The sequence below is a fragment of the Quercus robur genome, chromosome 6, assembly GCF_932294415.1.
Source record: "Quercus robur chromosome 6, dhQueRobu3.1, whole genome shotgun sequence".
NCBI classification, from domain to species: domain Eukaryota; kingdom Viridiplantae; phylum Streptophyta; class Magnoliopsida; order Fagales; family Fagaceae; genus Quercus; species Quercus robur.
The window spans coordinates 44,102,568-44,122,369 of NC_065539.1; the positions used below are offsets into that span (position 1 = coordinate 44,102,568).

General features: G+C 34.4%; 1 protein-coding gene across 2 annotated transcripts; it reads right to left on the reverse strand.

Moving 5' to 3' along the window:
• Nucleotides 1-190: 190 nt before the first annotated feature.
• LOC126688930 (uncharacterized) lies at nucleotides 191-16,983 on the reverse strand. Of its 2 annotated transcripts, XM_050383869.1 has the most exons (24): nucleotides 16,556-16,979; nucleotides 13,829-13,909; nucleotides 13,594-13,693; nucleotides 13,396-13,480; nucleotides 13,240-13,289; nucleotides 11,275-11,354; nucleotides 8,391-8,450; nucleotides 8,031-8,130; nucleotides 7,858-7,935; nucleotides 7,239-7,306; nucleotides 7,057-7,125; nucleotides 6,896-6,973; nucleotides 6,720-6,815; nucleotides 5,498-5,568; nucleotides 5,245-5,322; nucleotides 5,027-5,120; nucleotides 3,863-3,961; nucleotides 2,970-3,187; nucleotides 2,759-2,873; nucleotides 2,016-2,147; nucleotides 1,825-1,932; nucleotides 1,643-1,752; nucleotides 1,460-1,561; nucleotides 191-1,346 (listed from the first exon to the last, which is right to left on the reverse strand). In XM_050383869.1, exons 1-24 carry the CDS (start codon nucleotides 16,601-16,603, stop codon nucleotides 815-817), a joined length of 2,652 nt encoding a protein of 883 aa, XP_050239826.1. In that variant the 5' UTR covers nucleotides 16,604-16,979; the 3' UTR covers nucleotides 191-814. The 2 variants fall into 2 exon arrangements, 1 of the variants encoding a protein (XP_050239826.1); XR_007644376.1 differs by lacking the exons at nucleotides 191-1,346; nucleotides 1,460-1,561; nucleotides 1,643-1,752; ... (1 more) ...; nucleotides 2,016-2,147; nucleotides 2,759-2,873 and having other exon boundaries at nucleotides 3,109-3,187; nucleotides 5,027-5,115; nucleotides 16,556-16,983.
• Nucleotides 16,984-19,802: the final 2,819 nt, after the last annotated feature.

The window sequence follows — 19,802 nt, forward strand, 5'->3', positions numbered from 1 at the left end:
TATTCATAGGGTTGTCACAGTCCAATCTTTTAGTATGGTAACATAACTAATAACTTCAAAGCCAACTAAACTAGGCTTCGCTTGATACCGGAAGGAAAACAATTCATTGAACATCAAGTGATGTAAATCCGAATTTTTTATTCCCAACAGAAAAGGAGAAAAAAAGTGAGAGGGCATCTGTGGCACCAAGTTTTGACTTGCTTTTATGCTGGAACAAGAACCTTCAATATAATAAGTGTTTAAAATCTAATTTACACTGGTCTATAATTAATTTCACTAGTACTACATTTGAGAAAATTTTGCCCTCTAACCAATTCACTAGACCTTCTCTATTACAAGAACCACACCCACCACAAAACTGAACAAAGAAACTATGCAAGGCAAACATTGGTGCCCTCTCTATGATATGGTTCACATAGCTAAAAATGGACAAAATAAAGGGTAATTAGAAGGGAGAAAAAAGTACAAAGAAAACATGTGAGAAAATTGGAAGAAGAAAATTAACGCTGATAAATGTTGTACAAAAGAGACAATTGGGAAGCTCAAAGCATCAGAGAGACCAAGTGAAGGGGGAGACTGGGCCCACATTGTAGTGCCGACCGATTTCTTTTTTGCCTCTCAGTAGTTCTATACAGTATCCCCTCCTATTATCAATGTAAAGCCATCAACCAAATTCATCCCCCCTTGTTCATTTCTTCTCTTTTGAACTGCATTGTTTCCTTTGGTAGCCCACAACTCCTCCACCAAGCACAGCCACAAATTGAAGAAAGCAGAACAGAAAATGTCAATCTTGCTGAATATGGCTCTGAATATATTAGGATCCATTTACAGCCATTTCAGGTGAGGAGTTTGATGGTATTAATGGAGACTCCTCTCCACCCAACTGCCTACTGTCTGAATTGCTATGCAAGCGATCAGAACATATTCTAGAAGCAACCGGTTCCTTCTCTTTATGGTTCTCATCAGTAGTGGTGGGGATATCAGAACCACTTTTGTCAGTAGCAGGTTTCTCCTGATGATTTTCTTCACCTGAGCTTTGATTACCATCAGTTGTACAAGGAGTCCCGTGCATGGTGCTAGCAATTTTCTTACTGGGTAGCACCGCCTGGCTTAGTGTTGTACACAAAGCAGCAAATACGTTATCTTTTGACCTGGAGTTCTTTCCAAACCGCTGCTTCTTTGTCACCTCAGGCTTGTTATCCTTGGATGCCAGTTTCCGCTTCAACCTAAGAGCCTCCATAGTTCCTTCAACTTCTTCAGAAGTTTCTGGCTGCTTCCTGGGTGGTGGTCTGTAGTCTTCATCATCCTCGTCATCCTCATAGTCAACCAGTCCACCAGATCTTGGACTACAAAAAAAAAGGGGAAATAAATCAAGACAAAAGCATAGGTTTGATACAATTAATACACACACAAACTGAAATATCATCATCATTTTTCCAGGGTCAGAAGATTCCTTTACCTTGATGGTGGGCCGCTTGCAGTTACTCCATTGGATAAAACAGGTTGAGACTGTACTTTTTGGGTATGTGACATTGATGCAGATGCTGTATCTTCTTCATCACTGATTTAAATGTCCAAATTGAGAGGCTATGGCTAGGAAACCTAAACAAAGAATTCCTTAACATATTTTCCCTATACGTACCTGTCCTCATTGAAATAATCCTCCTCTTCTTTCTCTAGAGCACGCTCATCAATTCGTTTTCTGTTCTCTGACACATTACCAGTGCCTTTTGTTCCACAATTCTCCAGGGACTGCAAACACAGTTGTGAGGACCAAAAAAATCTGAATCAAGATGGTAAATATCAAGAATGATTGGAGAATACCTGCTCATATTTAACTTTTAGTGACTGAATAGAAACCAAATTCTCAAATTTGGCCAACTGGTCCCAAAATGAATCAACTATATATTTAAGCAATAATTTCAGGTTTTCCTGCATAGAACAAGATCATTAGTAGAGAATTACTTCCAGATATATCTAAAATCCAATAGCAAAGAGGTATTAAAAATGAGAACCTTTCGAATGTACTCAAAAAGTTCTAATACTGCAGAGTTGAGCAGATTGTAACGATTGCCATTACTAACAAAGGCATCCACAATTGGTTTGAGAAGGTTGTTCTTAACAATATGACTAATCAAATGCTCATCCTGCATATAAGCACACAATTTGAGTTGTTATACACTGCCCACAAGATGTGCCAGTCCACTGGAAATTTGCAGACAAAATAAACAGAGTAAAAGCTAATGAAATGCACAACAACAATAACTAGCAATATAAAATTAGTAGACTCCCAGAATATACAGAAATTATTAAGGGCTTAAAAAATATGCACAAACATCAGATTGAGGCACAAGATGTCCAGTTGAGATGATGGCATGTATATGAGAGACACCCATCCCACCAGAAACTTGCACAATTTCCATGGATAAAGTTGGCTGCTAATACTGCATATGTATGATAGTCATCACTAACCCTATGTTTGGATGAAGGGAGTTTTTTTTTTTTTTTTTTTTAGGGGGGGGGGGGGGTTTAGTGAGGAGAGGAGAGAGACACCCAAATGGGGCTAAGTGTTCCCATATAGTAAGCAGAAATACAGAAGCAAATGACCACTGTCTTCTATCACTCTTACAAGTGTAGCACCAGCTCACAAAAAACTGCCTCTCAATTGAATCTTTTGCAGTTAATATTCTACCGAGCGCAGCTTCTAAAATAAAAATGGAGAAATGATATTATTCAGTATCAAGATGAATTTACTTACACTGCGGGAAAGAATAGTGCGAACAAATCGAACAGCAGCAACAACTAGGTATCTTTCCCTTCTTCGCGTCAACAGCAAAACTTTGTCTATCACATTATTAAGGAGAAAGTTACACCTGCAAACAGAAGAGAAATCCACACATTTACATGTTAAAATGTCTGGAGAAGGATTCAGTCATCAATGATTAAACAGAAAGCATCCAAAATATTACTTTATCCTGTATGGATGGTGCAGAACACAGAAGCACAGCAATTCACATATGTTTGACAGTATTTCAGGCTTTGTGCCATTTTCATTTCCAATACTTCCACCAGATCCTTCAGATTTATCACTTGATTGAGCTCCACTTTCCGAAGGACAAGATGCTGTTATAACATCAATTAGTTGACCCAAATGCTTCTCATAGAAAATCTCTATAATAGTATCTCTCTGCACAAAACAGCAAGACCAAACACTCAATGACATAATAAACACATAGAAACATATTTAATCTGAAGCATGGAAAAGAAATCCATCTTACATGAAAGTTTTACGGACAACTTTTTCCAACAATTCAGCAGAAATATAATAAAATACAAATCAATATTCAAAATGTCACACCTGCATAAATAAACTCAAACACATCGCAGACTCCAAATGCAAGGTTTTTACAAAATAAGTACAGAAATTTTATGCTTGCATATGAGAGAGAGAGAGAGTGACAGTGATGACATATTGATACCCCAAAAGAGGTCCAAATCTTTCCAACTCCACTGCTAGGAGACTGATATGAGCCTTTTCTTGGAGTGGGGGAAGGGGAGAAGGTTTTATTGCCAACAAAGTAAAGTTTGAAATGCTTTATTCAGGCTTGTTATTTTTGAACAAGTTCAAATTCAGGCTCAGCTAAAAGCTACAGAATGGACCTCATGCTTAGTTACATGGAAAGAAATATGCAACGCAAACAAGCCAAGCTGACATGCACAAAATGAAAGGGTATAAAGTAGAGTAAAAAAAAAAAAAAAAAAAAAAAAAAAAAAAAAAAAAAAAACTGAAACTTCAAAAAAACAGAAATTCAGTAAAAGGCAATTGAAAGAAATATTAGGCGTGAATGGTCAAGGCAGGCACCTGTGCTCCAGACAATGTGTATGAATCCAGTAAACTGCGAAGAATTTCAAGAAACTGGCAGTGCATGTCCTCCTCAAAATCTGTAATCATTCCTTTAACCTAAACATTAACAAACAACCCTATGTAAATATTGGGTGGTAAACATGTGTCCTTCCGATGAGATGGTGGCAGAGTCAAAGAAATGAGGATCTGATCTGATTAGCTACAGCAGCTGTTTACTACCATGTATGCCCATGAAGTTGAACAAAGTAAAGTTTGAATTAATGTTATTATTATGGCAATATAAACTTGTCAAAAAAATATTATGGCAATGTAAGCAGACGACTTTTCAAGACACTCGTTACCGTTAAAGAAAAGTCTACACTCACCTACAATACTGACTTTGCATTCGTTAATTAGAGCGTTTCCGCATCTCCATCTTTTTAAATATTACATGTCTACACATTTACACTCATCTATGATACTGACTTAGCACTAGCGATGGCAACCTACATGCAGGGCTCAAATAACAAGCCCTCTTTCCAATTCAGGATAAGAGAGACATCATTCTTCACTACCATATTTACCAGTTCTTAACTAAATGTTTTATTAAAGAACACAAAACTGGATGCAACCCCAATACACCTGGAAGCATACAAAAGGTACACCGACAATCAATCATGAAAAGTAATTAATTTAACAATAAGTTTTACATGTTTCTGTAAATTAATTAATCTAACAATGGGTTTTGTAACAAGGTGGTCACCTTAATAGCCTAGGCTCTAAAGGCAAGTGACTCGCTTTAGAGCCTTAAGAGGAGCCTTAGTGGTGCCACAACTTGCTGAGGCACCTCAGCAAGCATCCGGGTCACCTTTGACTGCCATATATACCACAAATATATTCTACACAAATCATCTATCATTAAAGATCTCCCCAAATAAGCAAATCTAAACCAACCTGTATGGTGTTGAAACTCAGCTTTATATCTATCTAATTAAATCTGTTTCATATTTTTCATCTCCACCCCCCCCCCCCCTCTCTCTTCCCCCCACCTAATTCCCCACGTTTTATTATTATAAATCATGCTTCAGTTGTTAGGCCATTGATGCAGCCCCACTTGATGAATATTTTTCTAAGGTGAGTGAAATGAGCTGTTTGGTGTATGACCCATATTGCAATGCATACCAAGAGTCCAAAAAGTAGAATTCCTTCCTGCCGAACAACGTAAGAACGAAGAAGGTTTGGATCCTGATTCAAGAAAAGAATAAGGATATCTGTCCTGCATCCATTAGAATGACTTATTATTAGGACAATGACTATTTTTTGAATTAATTATGTAAACATACATGTTCTTATTAATAAACACAAAAAGCAATAGACTTATAATAGGAGTTCACTATTACCCAGTTAATACAAGCCTTTTGTCTTGACTCTGCAAAGCATCAGTGATGATGTCAAAGATACCTTCATTCATGAGATCCCTGCAAGAATTTTAAACCCTCACTCTTAAAACAAGTAAAATAATGCAAAGCAAAACTATGCGCTGATTTGATAATCACAAAGATAACACTTAAGCAGCAACCACTTTCATACAAAGGGTTGGCTAGAGAGAATTCAACACCCACATCAACATAAATAATTGCAGAAATAGCATACCTAAATAGCCGGAGCTGTTGGACCATCTGCAGGCTCTTGCTTAAACTACAAAACTCGTGCAAGAAGTACACCTATTTCATGGAAAAAAAATACAGGGTTGGTATTGACAGTTATAGAACATGATCCGCTATCATTACCAGGAGAAACTCCACAAATACCCACTATCTCTAACAAACTACACTCACAATCTTACTGCTTTATCCCGACACAAGTTAAGAATAAATAAAATCATTTAAAAAGCCAATAATTGCATGTTTTTAAAGGAAATAACAAGATGACATCATAGGAGAAAAGAGTTTCACGGCTTAATTTATCTCTACAACCAGTGCTCTTAAAATGTTCATCAATTAAGATAGTGACTGAGAAATAGGTACTAGGGTCCGTTTGGATTGGTAGGATGGAAAAGTGAGAGGATCGAAAAGATTTTATTTTCCCTCATCTGTGTTTGGTTGAGAGGGTGGAAAAGTGGAAAGACTGAAAACTTTTTTGTTTGGTTGAGAAGAAAAGTAAGAGGATAGAAAATGTAATTTATATAAATTGACTCATATGCCCTTATTAAAAAAATTATCTAGTTAAAAAAAAATAAAAAAATTTAAAAAAAAATCACACCAAGTTTATTAAAACAAAGATCATGCAAAAAAAAAAAATTATTAGCCACATCCAGTTAGAAATTTAAAATAAATAAATAGGAACCAAAGGCAGTAACACGTAAACAGTGGGCTTTGACATTGGTAATTTTGTCAAAAAAATTTTGCACAATTCTCTCCCTTTTTCTCCCCAATTTGGGGAGATTGTGTTTTGGTGGCCTGGGGAGAAAACTCCTGGGCCCCACCAAAATTCCCTCCCCCTCCCCCTCCCAACCAAACACTTCTCCCAACAATTTTCTCTCCTATTTTCTCTTTTTCTTTTATCCATCCTACCTATTTCACCTCCAACCAAACACACCACATAGTCTAGGATCTAGACACGGACAATCCAACCCCTTGACCATCCGAAATATGAGTAAAAATTAAGATGACCAAAAATAAAAACAAAACATTGTTCAGACAGTCTATGGCAGTACCAAAGGGGTACTGATTACATATTCACAAAAAGGAATCCAAACTGCAATTTCCTACAGCATTAAGCAGACTAATCACAAATCCATGTTGGAATTGCATAATACTATTAACATGCACAAAAAAGACAAATGGATGTATTTACTTCAAGATTCAAAAATTACCAAATTCTTCTTAGACTCTGCAGAAGTGGAGGGCGATCTCAACCTAGCAAATAATTCCTGGATAAAGGTACTGTCATCCTTTAACATAGAAACAACCTACAAGAGAACAACACAATTAGAGGCAAAATAACATAGTACTCAATATGTTTAAAAAGAATGAGCTTTTAAAATCTTACAAGTGCATTGTTTCCATGAATTATGGAATTGAGATTTGCAATTGTGCCCTCATCCAATACTCGAGCCAAAACGACATCCTAAACAAGGTAATATAAAAGGATTGCTCAAATTACAAACAAGAAAGCTAGTAATCCAAGGTTGTGTCATGAATGATTCACACCTTCAAATAACCAACTCTGTATGTCTGGTGTATTTTTGACAGAACTAAAGGATCTTTAATTGGTATGGCCTATAACAAATGAAAAAATGTCCAGAAATTAGCACATGGCAATATTCTTCCATCCACCCATCTCAACCTCCCCTTTCATGAAAGAGAAGAATAACCAGCTACAAAGATGTTACCTCCTTGTAAACAACATGCTCTTTTAAAAAATTACGATGATGTTGGACACGAGGGACCTCTGGATCATCTGCAAGTTACATTTAGAGTGGTTCAATATGATAAAAGAATTAGTAAATAACAAAGAACTAAGAACCAAACAATCAGCCAAGCTACCACAAATTGTGTACTTACCCAGAATATACAACTATGACATAAATGAGGAGGGGTTTTAAAGGATAAAATCATTAAATATAACGATTCTGCCCAATGTGGTAACTCAGTAAAGTTAGAAGCAGAAATGTAAAAAATAAGTAGACACAAAAAGGAACATCCCCCCTTTCTCTCTCTTGCCCCTCAACAAAAAGAAACAAAGTCATTTACATGTTAACAGCTACAAATATATATTTATTTATTTATTTATTTTTACTTATCCAAAAAAAAAAATGCAACCATTCATGCTAATATAATGGAAGCTAACAATATATTTAAACCCCAAGACTGACCCAGCATTTTATATAAAGAATGTTTCAGACATAAAATTCGCCTCATAATCACCAAAATTGACAAAAAATAACTCAAATATTTAAACTTCATTCTAATATAAGAGGTTATCATAAACAAATGAAAATTGAAACTTACACTCCAGTGCACCAATAATATCCATGATCAATTCATCACCAAATATCTTCTCGAAGATCTGAGGACTATTGAGCAAAACTGTAGGTAACCGCACACAAGTCACTCTAATGAGGAATATGCATAGAAGTAGCATATAACAAGGACACAATGGTGGAACAAAAAGGATTACTTACTAATCCCTTTGACTATTTTGTATATCATGTGAAGGCCATCAACATTCTCCAACTCCTCACAGATTCTAAACAGGTCCATCAGCTTTCGAAAAAATTCTTGCTGTGTCAAGAAAATTTAGAAAATAAAATAAAAATGTAAGATCTGAAAAGTTGATCACCCAAAATATAATTAAGTCAGGAAATTTTCAAAATTATAGGAAAACATGGTCAGGCATGAGGTATGAAATGCATCAAACAAAAAAAAATATTGTCTTAAGACAACTATGTAGGAGAAAGAAAATCTTATTTAAAACGGACACACTTGGACTATCTTAAATGGGCAAGGTCCCACTATACATCAAGAAGATATACAACACTTACATCATTCCCAATGAGTTCTGTCAGCCGCATCTGATCAGCAATGCCACTCTCAGCCACAGTCTGCAAAACATTTGTCAATTTGATTCGATGATCCAGTGACGGGGTGCATGCGTATATCTTTAAAAAGAAAATGGATGCACGAAAATCGATGTTCCAACAAAAGGTAAAGGATCTACCAAAAAATTAAAAGATAATTCTATATAGCATGTAACTCCACCTGTCTGAGCTTAGTGTCACATATTTGTTCACAGACAGTCCCAAGCTCAGGAAAAGGCTGGCTGCAGTAGGTTAACAGCTAACGTAAAATTTTAGTCACTCTTTTATGAATGGATCCTATACAAATACTAGGTGGGGTGTCCCCTACTAGAAATGTGTTGCATCAGACCTCGGGTGCAGTGAAAAGTGGGCAAGGGTTAGCTAGGGTGATCCCCATAGTGACACACTACATCAACAGATTCAACACTCACGTGTAGTGAAAAATGGGCAAGAGCTCCCGCATTTTGATGGATGGGTGCAGGTAAAAAAGTTTGTCCAAGAGAATAAAATTTGAATAGGTACTTGGAATATAGGGTCTTTAACTGAGAAAACTAATGAAACTAGTAGATACAATGACTAGGAGAAGAAAAAACATAATGTCATCAAGAAACTACGTAGCTAGACAAGAAATCTAGAAAAATTGAACATACTGGATATAAATTGTGGCATACAAGAAAAGATAAAAATATAAATGGGGTAGGGATAATCATAGAAAAAAGTCTTAAAAACGAAGTCATTGAGGTAAAGAGGATAGAAGATAGAATTTCGTTAATAAAACTTGTCCTAGGAGAAGAAACAATTAACATAATTAGTGCGTATGCTCCTCAAACAGGATTGGAAGAACCAATAGCAAAAATTTTGGGAGGACATGGATGACTTGATCCAAGGGTTACCACACAGAGAAAAGATTATTAAAGGAGAGCTTTGTTTATTTTATTTTTTTGGATAAAAAAATATAAAATTTATTGCAATCAATAACAGACCCAAGTACGCAGGAAATGTATTATTGGAGAATACCTGAATGGCCATGTTGGAAAAGATAGTGGGGGCGCTTTGAAAGAGCTCATGGAGGCCAGGGATATGGAACAACATATGATTCTATATTAAAGAACACTTGGTTCAAAAAGGAAAGCATCACACTTAATTACCTTTAAAAGTGGGACAAACGTTGGTTAAATAGATTTTTCACTCACTCAAGAAGTGGATAGTGAATTTTGCAAAGATTGTAAGGTGATACTAGGAGAGAGCGCAACCACTCAACATAGGTATGGTATTCAAATTAAAAGATGGAAAAGAAGAGATACTCATAATAGACAAAGAAACCCAAGGATAGGTGGTGGATTTTGAAGGGAGAGAAACAAGATGTGTTTAAAGATAAAATGATCAAAAAAGGTAAGTGGAATTTAGACGAAGACGTTGATAAAATGTGGAATGAAATGGCTACTTGTACTAAAGGATGTGGGCAACCTACTAAGGAGACTTGGTGGAATACAGTAGTTCAAGCAGCAATTAAATTAAAGAGAGAGCAATAGAAGCCGGCCTAAATTTAGAGACACTACCACTTTTATGAAAATTACAAAGTGTCAAAGAATGAGGGAGAGAAGCATACATATATTTATAAACTTGCTAAGAAAAAGGAAATGAAAACAAGAGGCTTAAATGGTCTTTGGTGCATTAAAGATGAAGATCAAAGAGTGTTAGTAAAAGAACATAATAAAAAGAAATGGAAAAGTTATTTTGATAAACTTTTTAATGGAAGCAATATGAAACATTGGAGTGATTTAGATAACCCAATGGAGAATGGAAACCATAGATTTGTTCGAAGAATCAGGATGGCCGAGGTAAAGGATGCATTAAGGAGGATGAAAATGGGAAAAGCCATGGGACTAGATGAAATCCCCATTGAAGATGCCTAATGAGTGGAGAAGTACTTTAATTCCTATTTATAAGAACAAGAAACATATTCAAAACTGTATAATTACCGTGGAATTAAACTTATGAGTTGTGCTATGCCATGACAATCTACTGTGGAAGCTATTTTCTTACTTAGACATCTAATAGAAAAATATAGAGGCCTGTAAAGACCTTCATATGGTTTTCATTGATTTAAAGAGAGCATATGATAAGATCCCTAGAGAGTAATCCTCCCCCACGCTGCAGTCCGCACAAAGAAAAATACCCTTTTCAAGGCTTTGGCACACCAAATTCCTCTCATGAAAAAGAAATCTCCCTTGGGGCTTACAGTGCACCATAATAAAACCAAACATCAAAAACCTTAGTGCCTCTCAAATTCTGTTGCATTATGTCTGGACCCTCCCTCTGTGGCGTATTGGAGCACATTAAGCCAAGCATGGAAGCAACACAATCCGAACTTTCCACAAAAAGATATCAGTAATCACAATCCTTCAAAGGTTTTATCCCATATGTCAGTAATCACAATTGGCGAAGCTTCTGTTCATACTGTAGTTTCATATGAGGACATGAAGGAGGTATAAAGCTCTGACTGACTCTAGAAATCTGTTTTTACTTAAACAAGACAGGCTACCAAAAAGATGGAAAGCATGCTACTGCGATGAATAAATTTTCCTTGTCAACCCACTTGCCTCACATACTCGATTGTTAGATTTTACACACACCCATCCAGCTAAAGGATATCAGGATAATAAATAATAAATAATAAATAAACTAGATAAATTAATAACTCAGAGATAACAACATCACAAATTAAATGCTACAAACATTAAAACACGAAGGCATAGTAAAGCTACTTGGCCAAAAATGAATAAGGATTAAATATAAAATTTAAACAACTATAAAATAAGATAAAAATAAAGCATCCTTTTGAAACCTTAAGTATTAGAGGAAGTGTGGATAGCTCAACGGCAGGCAACTCCCTCAACTCACTGTTCACACTGTGAAATGTATCATCTGCATGTATCATAAAGAGAACATAAATAATGGTTCATGCCAAAAAATTTTAAAAACTCCAAATGCAATCTAGAATAAGAGAAATAAAATAAAATAAAAAAATGTAATAAAGAAACTTTTAACGCACAAATGGATCAGACGATATTCCTTCTAATAATTTGGACTTATTCTCAATGAGAAGGAACTCTCAATTGTGAAAGTTATTTGATTCCTTGTGAAACTTGTCATAAATCTTCAATTCCCTCCAGAAATTTGATTCTTTATTTGCACCACCACTATGGAAAAAATTTCTTACCATGGATACAATAAATTAGATTATTACAAGTCAGATATCTTTGCAAATTAATTTGAACCATTAATGTATACAGTTCCTATTTACTTCTTACACATGGACCAAACTCTTGGATTTTTTTTTTTTTAATATATAAGTAAAATAGAATTTTATTCAAAAGAGGAAATAGATCACATCACAATATGCGGCTTGACCTACTCTGGAAGAATTACATTCTCTTTTTTGACTCAGAAGATCTACAAAATATTTATAAAAAATATATATATATATATATATATATATACTAAGGGATGCTGCCAGGCAATCATCCACTCTTTTTTTTTTTTTGGATAGGTAATAGATATCTTCATTAAAAAAAGTGTGTCATGTTCACGATGATGAACAGAATGTAATACAAATACAAACAAATCAAACAGAAATAGAATACACGAAATCAAAAATGGAAATACATTGTGTAAAACCCCAAGTACGAGACCACCCAAACAATGTCCCAACTAGCAAAGACTTCAAAAAATCAACAAATTTCTCAACATCCTCAAAAGTGCGGGTATTTTGTTCCCTCCCCTCATTCAAAGACCCTAACATTATTGGCTTAACTACATGAATAGGCTGTTCAACACCATCAAAAGTTCTATCCCTCACTTACCAAATGGTCCACAACACATGATGCAGTAATTTCCAAGTTTCTATAGCATCGACATTTTCCTTGCCAACACTCCAACAGCTGAATAACTATTTTCAGTATGACCCATGAAACACCCCCCCCCCCCCCAAAAAAGAGTAAACACAAATTTCCACAATTATGCAAAAGAAAATGATCTACCAACTCTCAGTTACTCTCACACACGCAACACCAATCAATAATCTTAAGGGATTGTTACCGAATAATATCCACAGTTAAATTATTAACCCTCGCTGCTGTCCACGCAAAGAAAGCAATCTTGCTATGTACCTTTACAGTCTAAATATTCCTCCATAGGAAATGTGTCTAGTAGATCCTCTGAAACTCATACTTGCTTGGATTTGAATTATACTGGCTGATGAGCCCGCAGGTATGGCCCATCTAGAAGAAAGAAAGTAGAAAGCATTTTTACAGCTTCAAGATGGAGTCCAAGGTTGTGATTGTCAATACGGTCAAATTGGCTGTTGTTGGTGTTTCCCTACTGTTAGAAGATTTGTTTAAGGGCTTCACTACTACAAATAAGAAACTACTATATATAGTTTTTGATGGGGAAGCTACTATATATCGTTGACTATGTCAAATTATTTCATGGATGACAGGAATTTCTCTTTCAGCTGCCTTTCAGCTTTATTCTTCTAGAAGTTGAGCTTTATTTTTGGGATGAATCTAGAAGTTGAGCTTACATGCTTATATAACACTCCCATTTCTATATAAGTCACTTAATTCTGAACCCAAAACACAAGGTAAAGTGGGGGGGAGTAAGTTGAAAGATTCTTGATATACAAAGGTTCAAGATGCATCTAAGGTATTTCACCTGGAGATAATAAGCTTCAAGATAGACAAAGGTTAAGAATCAAGATGCAAATCAATAGATTACAAAATGAAAATTTTTAAATCTTGCAAATACTTACTGTTAAGAGTATTAAAATGCAGATTTCTTTGCACATTGCAGATATTGTCCCTAAATAAAACAGGCATGATATTTAGTAGGCATTAATGATGGCTGAAGCAGAAATTTTTCAAGGGAAGAAAAAAAGATTTGTGAATAATAAATATTTAGTTATTACCATATGTAAGTGCATCCAGTGGTCTCTTGAAAGCTGAGTGCCAATTCCGTCGAATATTCTGGATCTCTCCATGAAATAATGGTATCTAAATATAAATAGAAGTACTTATCAGCCTGACATTTAAACCACTTGGCATAAAATATTAGCTACAACAGGAAAAGAAAAATCCAACAATTCATCTGTGGAACACAAAAATACCTTCTTGCTTTCTGTAAATGTCATCTGAGCTGATACGATGCAAAAGTAACGTCTCATTGTCTTCTTCATCAACAACAAACAAACCCAACTCTTCTGATCGCTGTGATATAAATTTTGCAATAATTCAAAATGCATGGAATATTTTAGATAGATTTTTAGAATGAGAACTCTTTGGAATCTAAAATCTGCTTGCCAATGTCAGAAAACATCAAAGAAGATTAAGATATGAATGAACCTCCATATAGTCAACACTGACGTGCCCAGTGCCTTGGTCATCCCATTTCCCATCATCATTCAAACGGTAGACCTTTACACGCTGAAATTAAAAAATAATAATGAAAAGAATTATACAGGCTACTTCTATCAGTCATCCATCCAGTCAACATAAGCAATAAGCATAAATTTCAAAAGAGCAGAACTTCGACTCCAGGAAAACTTGCGAAGCAGCTAAGCACCCCCAAAATTTCAAATTGGATAAGAAGATAGCACATCAAAAGATAACAAACATAAATTAAAAATAATGCTGGATAGCGCAAAGGACAATAAGTAATAAGGCAATTGCACATCAACCACAACAAAGTCGTCCTTATAACTACTCAGCAAAAACCCAAAAAATCATGCTGATTGAACAAAGGGTAACTATTATGATTTTTGATAACTAATAAGCATATAACAAATTTAGGGCTACCCTGTGTAATTGAATGCAAGAATTTGAAAAGCAAAACCGTGCAAGTAAGCTATAAAAGAATCTGGAGCTATTAAAATCCTGCAAACATAAGGACTATGGTCATTTATCAAAAAATAAAAATAAAGAAATGGTACTCACTAATATGCTAACATCAGAGTAATACTTAGGTACAAACACTTCAGCAAAAATCTGTATTACAAACTAACATGGCACCTTATTTGGCAGTGTCACATCAGCCATATTTTTAATACATGATAGCCCGCCTGCTTTGGCCAATTGAACAAATATAACTACATGAATTTAAAACAGAATCTAGACATCAGTACCAAATTTAAATCCTAAGATTATGAAGAGCTCTATGTCAACTACATGAAATTATAAATAGAATCTTGACATAAGTACTCAAATTTGAATCATAAGTCTATAAAGAGCTCCCACATCCACGTAAGTCAATTACATAAGGGTATTTCCAATAACAAATATGTGCAAAGATTCCTTTGCTAACCAAGTTCTCAGCTCTGGTAAAGATGTCCTGGTGATGAAAGTAATCTGCTCTAGTAAAGATTTTTTGATTGTGCAAGAGTTAAGTTGTTATATATCTGAAGCTAATTTCCTCTGATTCCAATTGTAGTTATCGAATGTTGGAATGTTAGAACAATAAGAGTTCTCTCTCTCTCTCTCTCTCTCTCTCATGTTCATGCTCAAGCACATTTGCAAACCTGTTTTTCCTTTTTGATAAGTAATATTTGTAATCTTTGTATGTATAGTAATGAGAGAATATCCTAAAGAGGAATAACAATAAATATCGAGCACATCTTACTAGGGTGAAGCTGGCATTATAAAAACTCACACATATATGCATAAAAGTGTGGACTTTTTGTTTTTCCTAGGTGAATAGGGGAGGGGAGCTAGTGGGTTAGAATTCTAGTGCCCAAACACCAAAAGAGGTGTTAAATCCGCTAGGATATCCCTCGAACCCCCCACAAGATAGTGGATCAAAAAGAAATAGAGTAAGAGGATGAATAGTAATAGTTACCATACGTTCATTTTAAAGAGAGTATAAATAGAATTTAAAACTAAAGTGAGTCCTAACTCCTAATATGGTAGATGTAATACAGATGAAATTAAGGCCAAATCAGCAGCACATGGCATTGTCTCAATGCAGTGTTAAAAAGTTTGTTATTCAAGAGTATTGAAGTCCAAGAAAAAGTTAGTCATCCCATAAAAATATCAGATTAACTGAGTCTATTCCACCAAAGAAAGTTGTCATTTTAAAGGAAATTTGAACAGTGGGGACTAGAGACTTATGCACCGAGAAACAAATCCATGACTCACCAAGATAGCAACAAACACCAATATCCGGAAAACGAACAATATTATCAAACAAAATCAAATTTGTTTCAAAATTATGAGCCCTCACCAAATCAAACTCAAAATGGTATGGAAATTCAAAAATTGAGCTTAAAAACACTTGTGCAAAATGTTGCATATAGAGCTTCCGCTCAATCATAAATAATAAATAAATAAAACAACTAAAAATTTCCAAACTTCAAGCCTAGACCGTCCAACACAAGGCCACCATACTACTGCTTTAACTCATTCTCCACTCTGAGGATCAAATTCAATCAACATATGAAAATACCCGTACAGTTAAGCTCAGACCACCCAGTGGGTATTGAACCCACAACCTCACCCTCCAGCTTGCCCTTAAAAGGGGACAATGTGCCATTTGAGCTAGAGCTCATTAGCAGCTCAGACTACAATTATTAATCCTGTCCCACTGGAAAAGTAGTTCATATCTAACCCAACCCTTCAATTTACTGTAGTAATTTTGCTAAAAACTTCAACAAACAATTACTTCAAAACATATCAGCACCCGGGCCACAACAATATTACTCGTTTTGACATTTTCAGGCAACTTAACTGTTTTAGCAACTAACGAACTAATAAATTGATTAACGAAAAAAAAAAACCAATACACGGCAACACAATACAACCAAAGCCAATTACAAAGAAAACCCTAATCGAATCAAATTAGAAATATTTTACACTGACTCAATAAAAATTAATCTAAATCCACAACAATTAAATTAACCGAAAGTACATAATTACACCCAACAAAAAAAATTTATATAATTCATAGACTAACAGTAACACCAAACACAAAGCTTCAAAAGGGCCAGCGACAAAACATAGAGTATCTAAATCAAGCTCAATTTTAGGGCAAAAAAAGTAATGAGGCTTGGCTTCGATTTCAACTAAACTGGAACTCACCTGCATCGAATTGTTGGCGTTGGCCTGTGACTTCTCTGGAGCGCCCATGGAGGAAGCAGCTCCTGTATCCTCGATTTTCGAATTCGAATCCCCGAAATTTTCGAGAAATTTAATCCGAATCGAAATGGAGAGACGCGCTTCTAGAAAGTTCAAATTAGGGTTTTTTTTTTTTTTTTTGTGTGTGTTTGTTAATTTTAAAAAAAGAGAGAAGAGAAGGAGAGAAGAAACAAAAGAATTAAGGTTTTTCTAGAAAGGGATTTGGGGGATCAATGAAAAACCCTAACCGCCATTAAAATAGATAGAACTGTGAAAAACTCTCTCCCTCTCTCTCTCTCTCTCTCTCTCTCTCTCTCTCTCTTTATTTTTTTTCTGTGCTAAGTGTTTTACTCTCTCTCTCTCTCTCTCTCTGTGCCCGACCTTCTTTCGATTAAGAGAGGAAAGAGAAGTAGAGGGGAAAAAAAAAACCATTACGCATGTTGGGGAAATTGGTTTTTTCTTTTTTTTTTTTTTGGATTTCCGGAAATGACCTTGGGTGTTTAAGTGAAATTACTTGGGGTGTGCCATTTTAAAAGTGTTGTGTTGTGGACTTGTGGTGGCGCATATACTGGCTCTCTCTCTCTCTCTCTCTCGCGCTTTCTTTCTTTTCGCGATCCAATCACAAGGGAGTGAGTGCGGAGAGCTTTGTGGGAGAAATTGTGGGTCCCTTACCAGCCTGTGACTCAAAGACGCACACGGGTTTCACTGATTGGTTCCTGGATTATATAACACGTGTTTCTGAGCTAAAAAATGACAAATAATACGGTTTATTATTGGTGTGATATGTTGAAATTAGAATCAATAATAACTTACAACATATGAAAGTATTGTAAAAATATTGTGGACGTAGAACTTTTTTTCTGTGTATGGTATCGGGTTTGGAACATTTTATCACAAAAATGCAATTGTTATTTGGTAAACTATTACTAGTTCTATTTTGGGTCAACCATTAAAATTATTATTTTTGTTTATTATTAGTAATAGCCAGTAACAGTTTGTCATTTATAATTTATTGTGAAAATGTTGTGGATATAGTATTAATTTTTTTGCAAGTATCTGAACGAGAATTGCTGATTGCTTATTTCTAATAGATTATTTGTGTAAACTTTATCAAATATATAGGGTTTTTTTTTTTTTTTTGGTCCAACTTAATTAGTTAGTTTTAATGTACAATTTTTTTAAAATATCACTTGTTTGACTTCATTTCAATTTTCAAATTACAAGTATGCTTTTACAGTTAATACATTTTCTAAAAAGAAAAATAGTCAAATAGCTAAATAAGTTGATGTCAACAAATACACGTAGATTTTTTTTGTAACTTTTATGTTAAATGCATTAAAAAATATATAAAATGCTAATTTATTTCAATAAAACTAAAAGCTAAAAAAAAATTTCAAAACTTCCCGAAGTGCACCAAATCTTAGATGGCAATATGTTCCTAGTTCTCATTTGTATTTACTATTAATATTTTTTTTTTATCTAATAACAATTTGCCATATAAGATATCATTGGAGTGATTCTTGTACCACAAACTAAACCACAACTATCATTACAATTATCTTACATAATAAATTGTGATTTTTTTTTTTTGGTTAAGGAAATAAATTGTGATTAACTATATATTACTTTCACATAAATTTATTATTATTTTTAGCTAAAATTGTGATACTAAAATTTAGGATATAGCAGCAAAAGCAGTACAACCAAGTTGGATTTTCCATGTTCTAACTTAACTTACTTACCTCTTAAAAAAAAAGGTTGGATTGTCATCTCTGATGATGAGATGCATCGTGGCAATGGGGGATTGGTCTTTGGTCGCACTGTTACAATTCAGAACAGGAGAGAATCTTTATGTCCTTTCAACGATAATATCTTCTTCCTTTTTTTTTCCTAGCCCAAAAAAATAAAAATAAAAAAATCATTCAAACATTGCAATACTGAATGCTCCACTGTCGTGGCATGGCAGTGAAATTCCGGGACCGCGTTGTCACTTTAAGAAACACCACTGTCAGGTGGCGGGAAGAGACACGTGGCATAAATGATCCCATTTATTCAACTGTAAATTTATTAGTGATACAATTCTTTTCACAGTTTTTTTTTTTTTTTTTTAATTTGTGATTGCAACTAATAACTTAGTTGGTTATTTAGTAATATAAATCAGCATTATATTTCCAAGCTTACATCAAAAAATATTGTTATGCTAATCATAACTTACTACATGAAAAATATATTAAGAAATTTTTGTACTAAATGATTGTATGAAAAAGGTGGGAATATATAATATGAAGCAAAATTTAAATATATGTGACCTACATAATTTAATCTACTCAACATATAGGAAATGAGGGCCTGATCAAGGACATTTTCAAGGATAAATCATAATATAGTCTTTACTCTTTCCTATAGATTTTTTTTGGATTCGATTTCCCATAGAATTATTCTAAAGTATTTAGGTACTAAAGTTAGTCAATAAGTATTAAGGTGTGTGTGCTAATAATGGGGTTAACTCATTTGATAGTGTTTAAGGCATTATTAACAGTTACGAATCAATGGAAAAGTTAGGAAAGTTAAAATTCTCTCTTTATGCTAAATTGGGTGAGTAATTTATATATATTTTCTGATATGTGTGAATAATACTTTGAATGGAGTATTTGTTCTGGTTGGAGGGAAAAGAAATATATATGTACTTTGAAGGAAAGGTTTCCCTTGACTTGACGAAGCTCCCTTATGAATATTCCATTTTTGCTAATGCCCCTTGCTTAGTCCATCACATTCATTATTTATCATTATTTATATGTATTTTTATTTGTTTTTAAAAAATGAGTAAGACTTAAATACAATACTTAGGTGTTGTTCTTTAAATTCCATTTTTAAGATTTTACCATGTGGATTTTTTGTCACTTTAAGAAACACTACTATCAAGTAGCGAAAAGGGACACGTGGCATAAATGATCTCATTTAGTCCATCATAAATTTATTAGTGATACAATTTTTTCACAGCTTTTTAAAAATTAAAAAAAAAATTGATTGCAACTAATTAAATTTTTTTTTTTAATCTTTTGCAACTAATAACTCGGTTGTTTATTTGGTAATATATAATCAGAATTATCTTTCCAAGCCTACATCAGAAAGTGTTGTTACACTAATCATAACTTACTACATGAAAACATATTAAGAAATTTTTGTATTAAATGATTGTATGAAAAAGGTG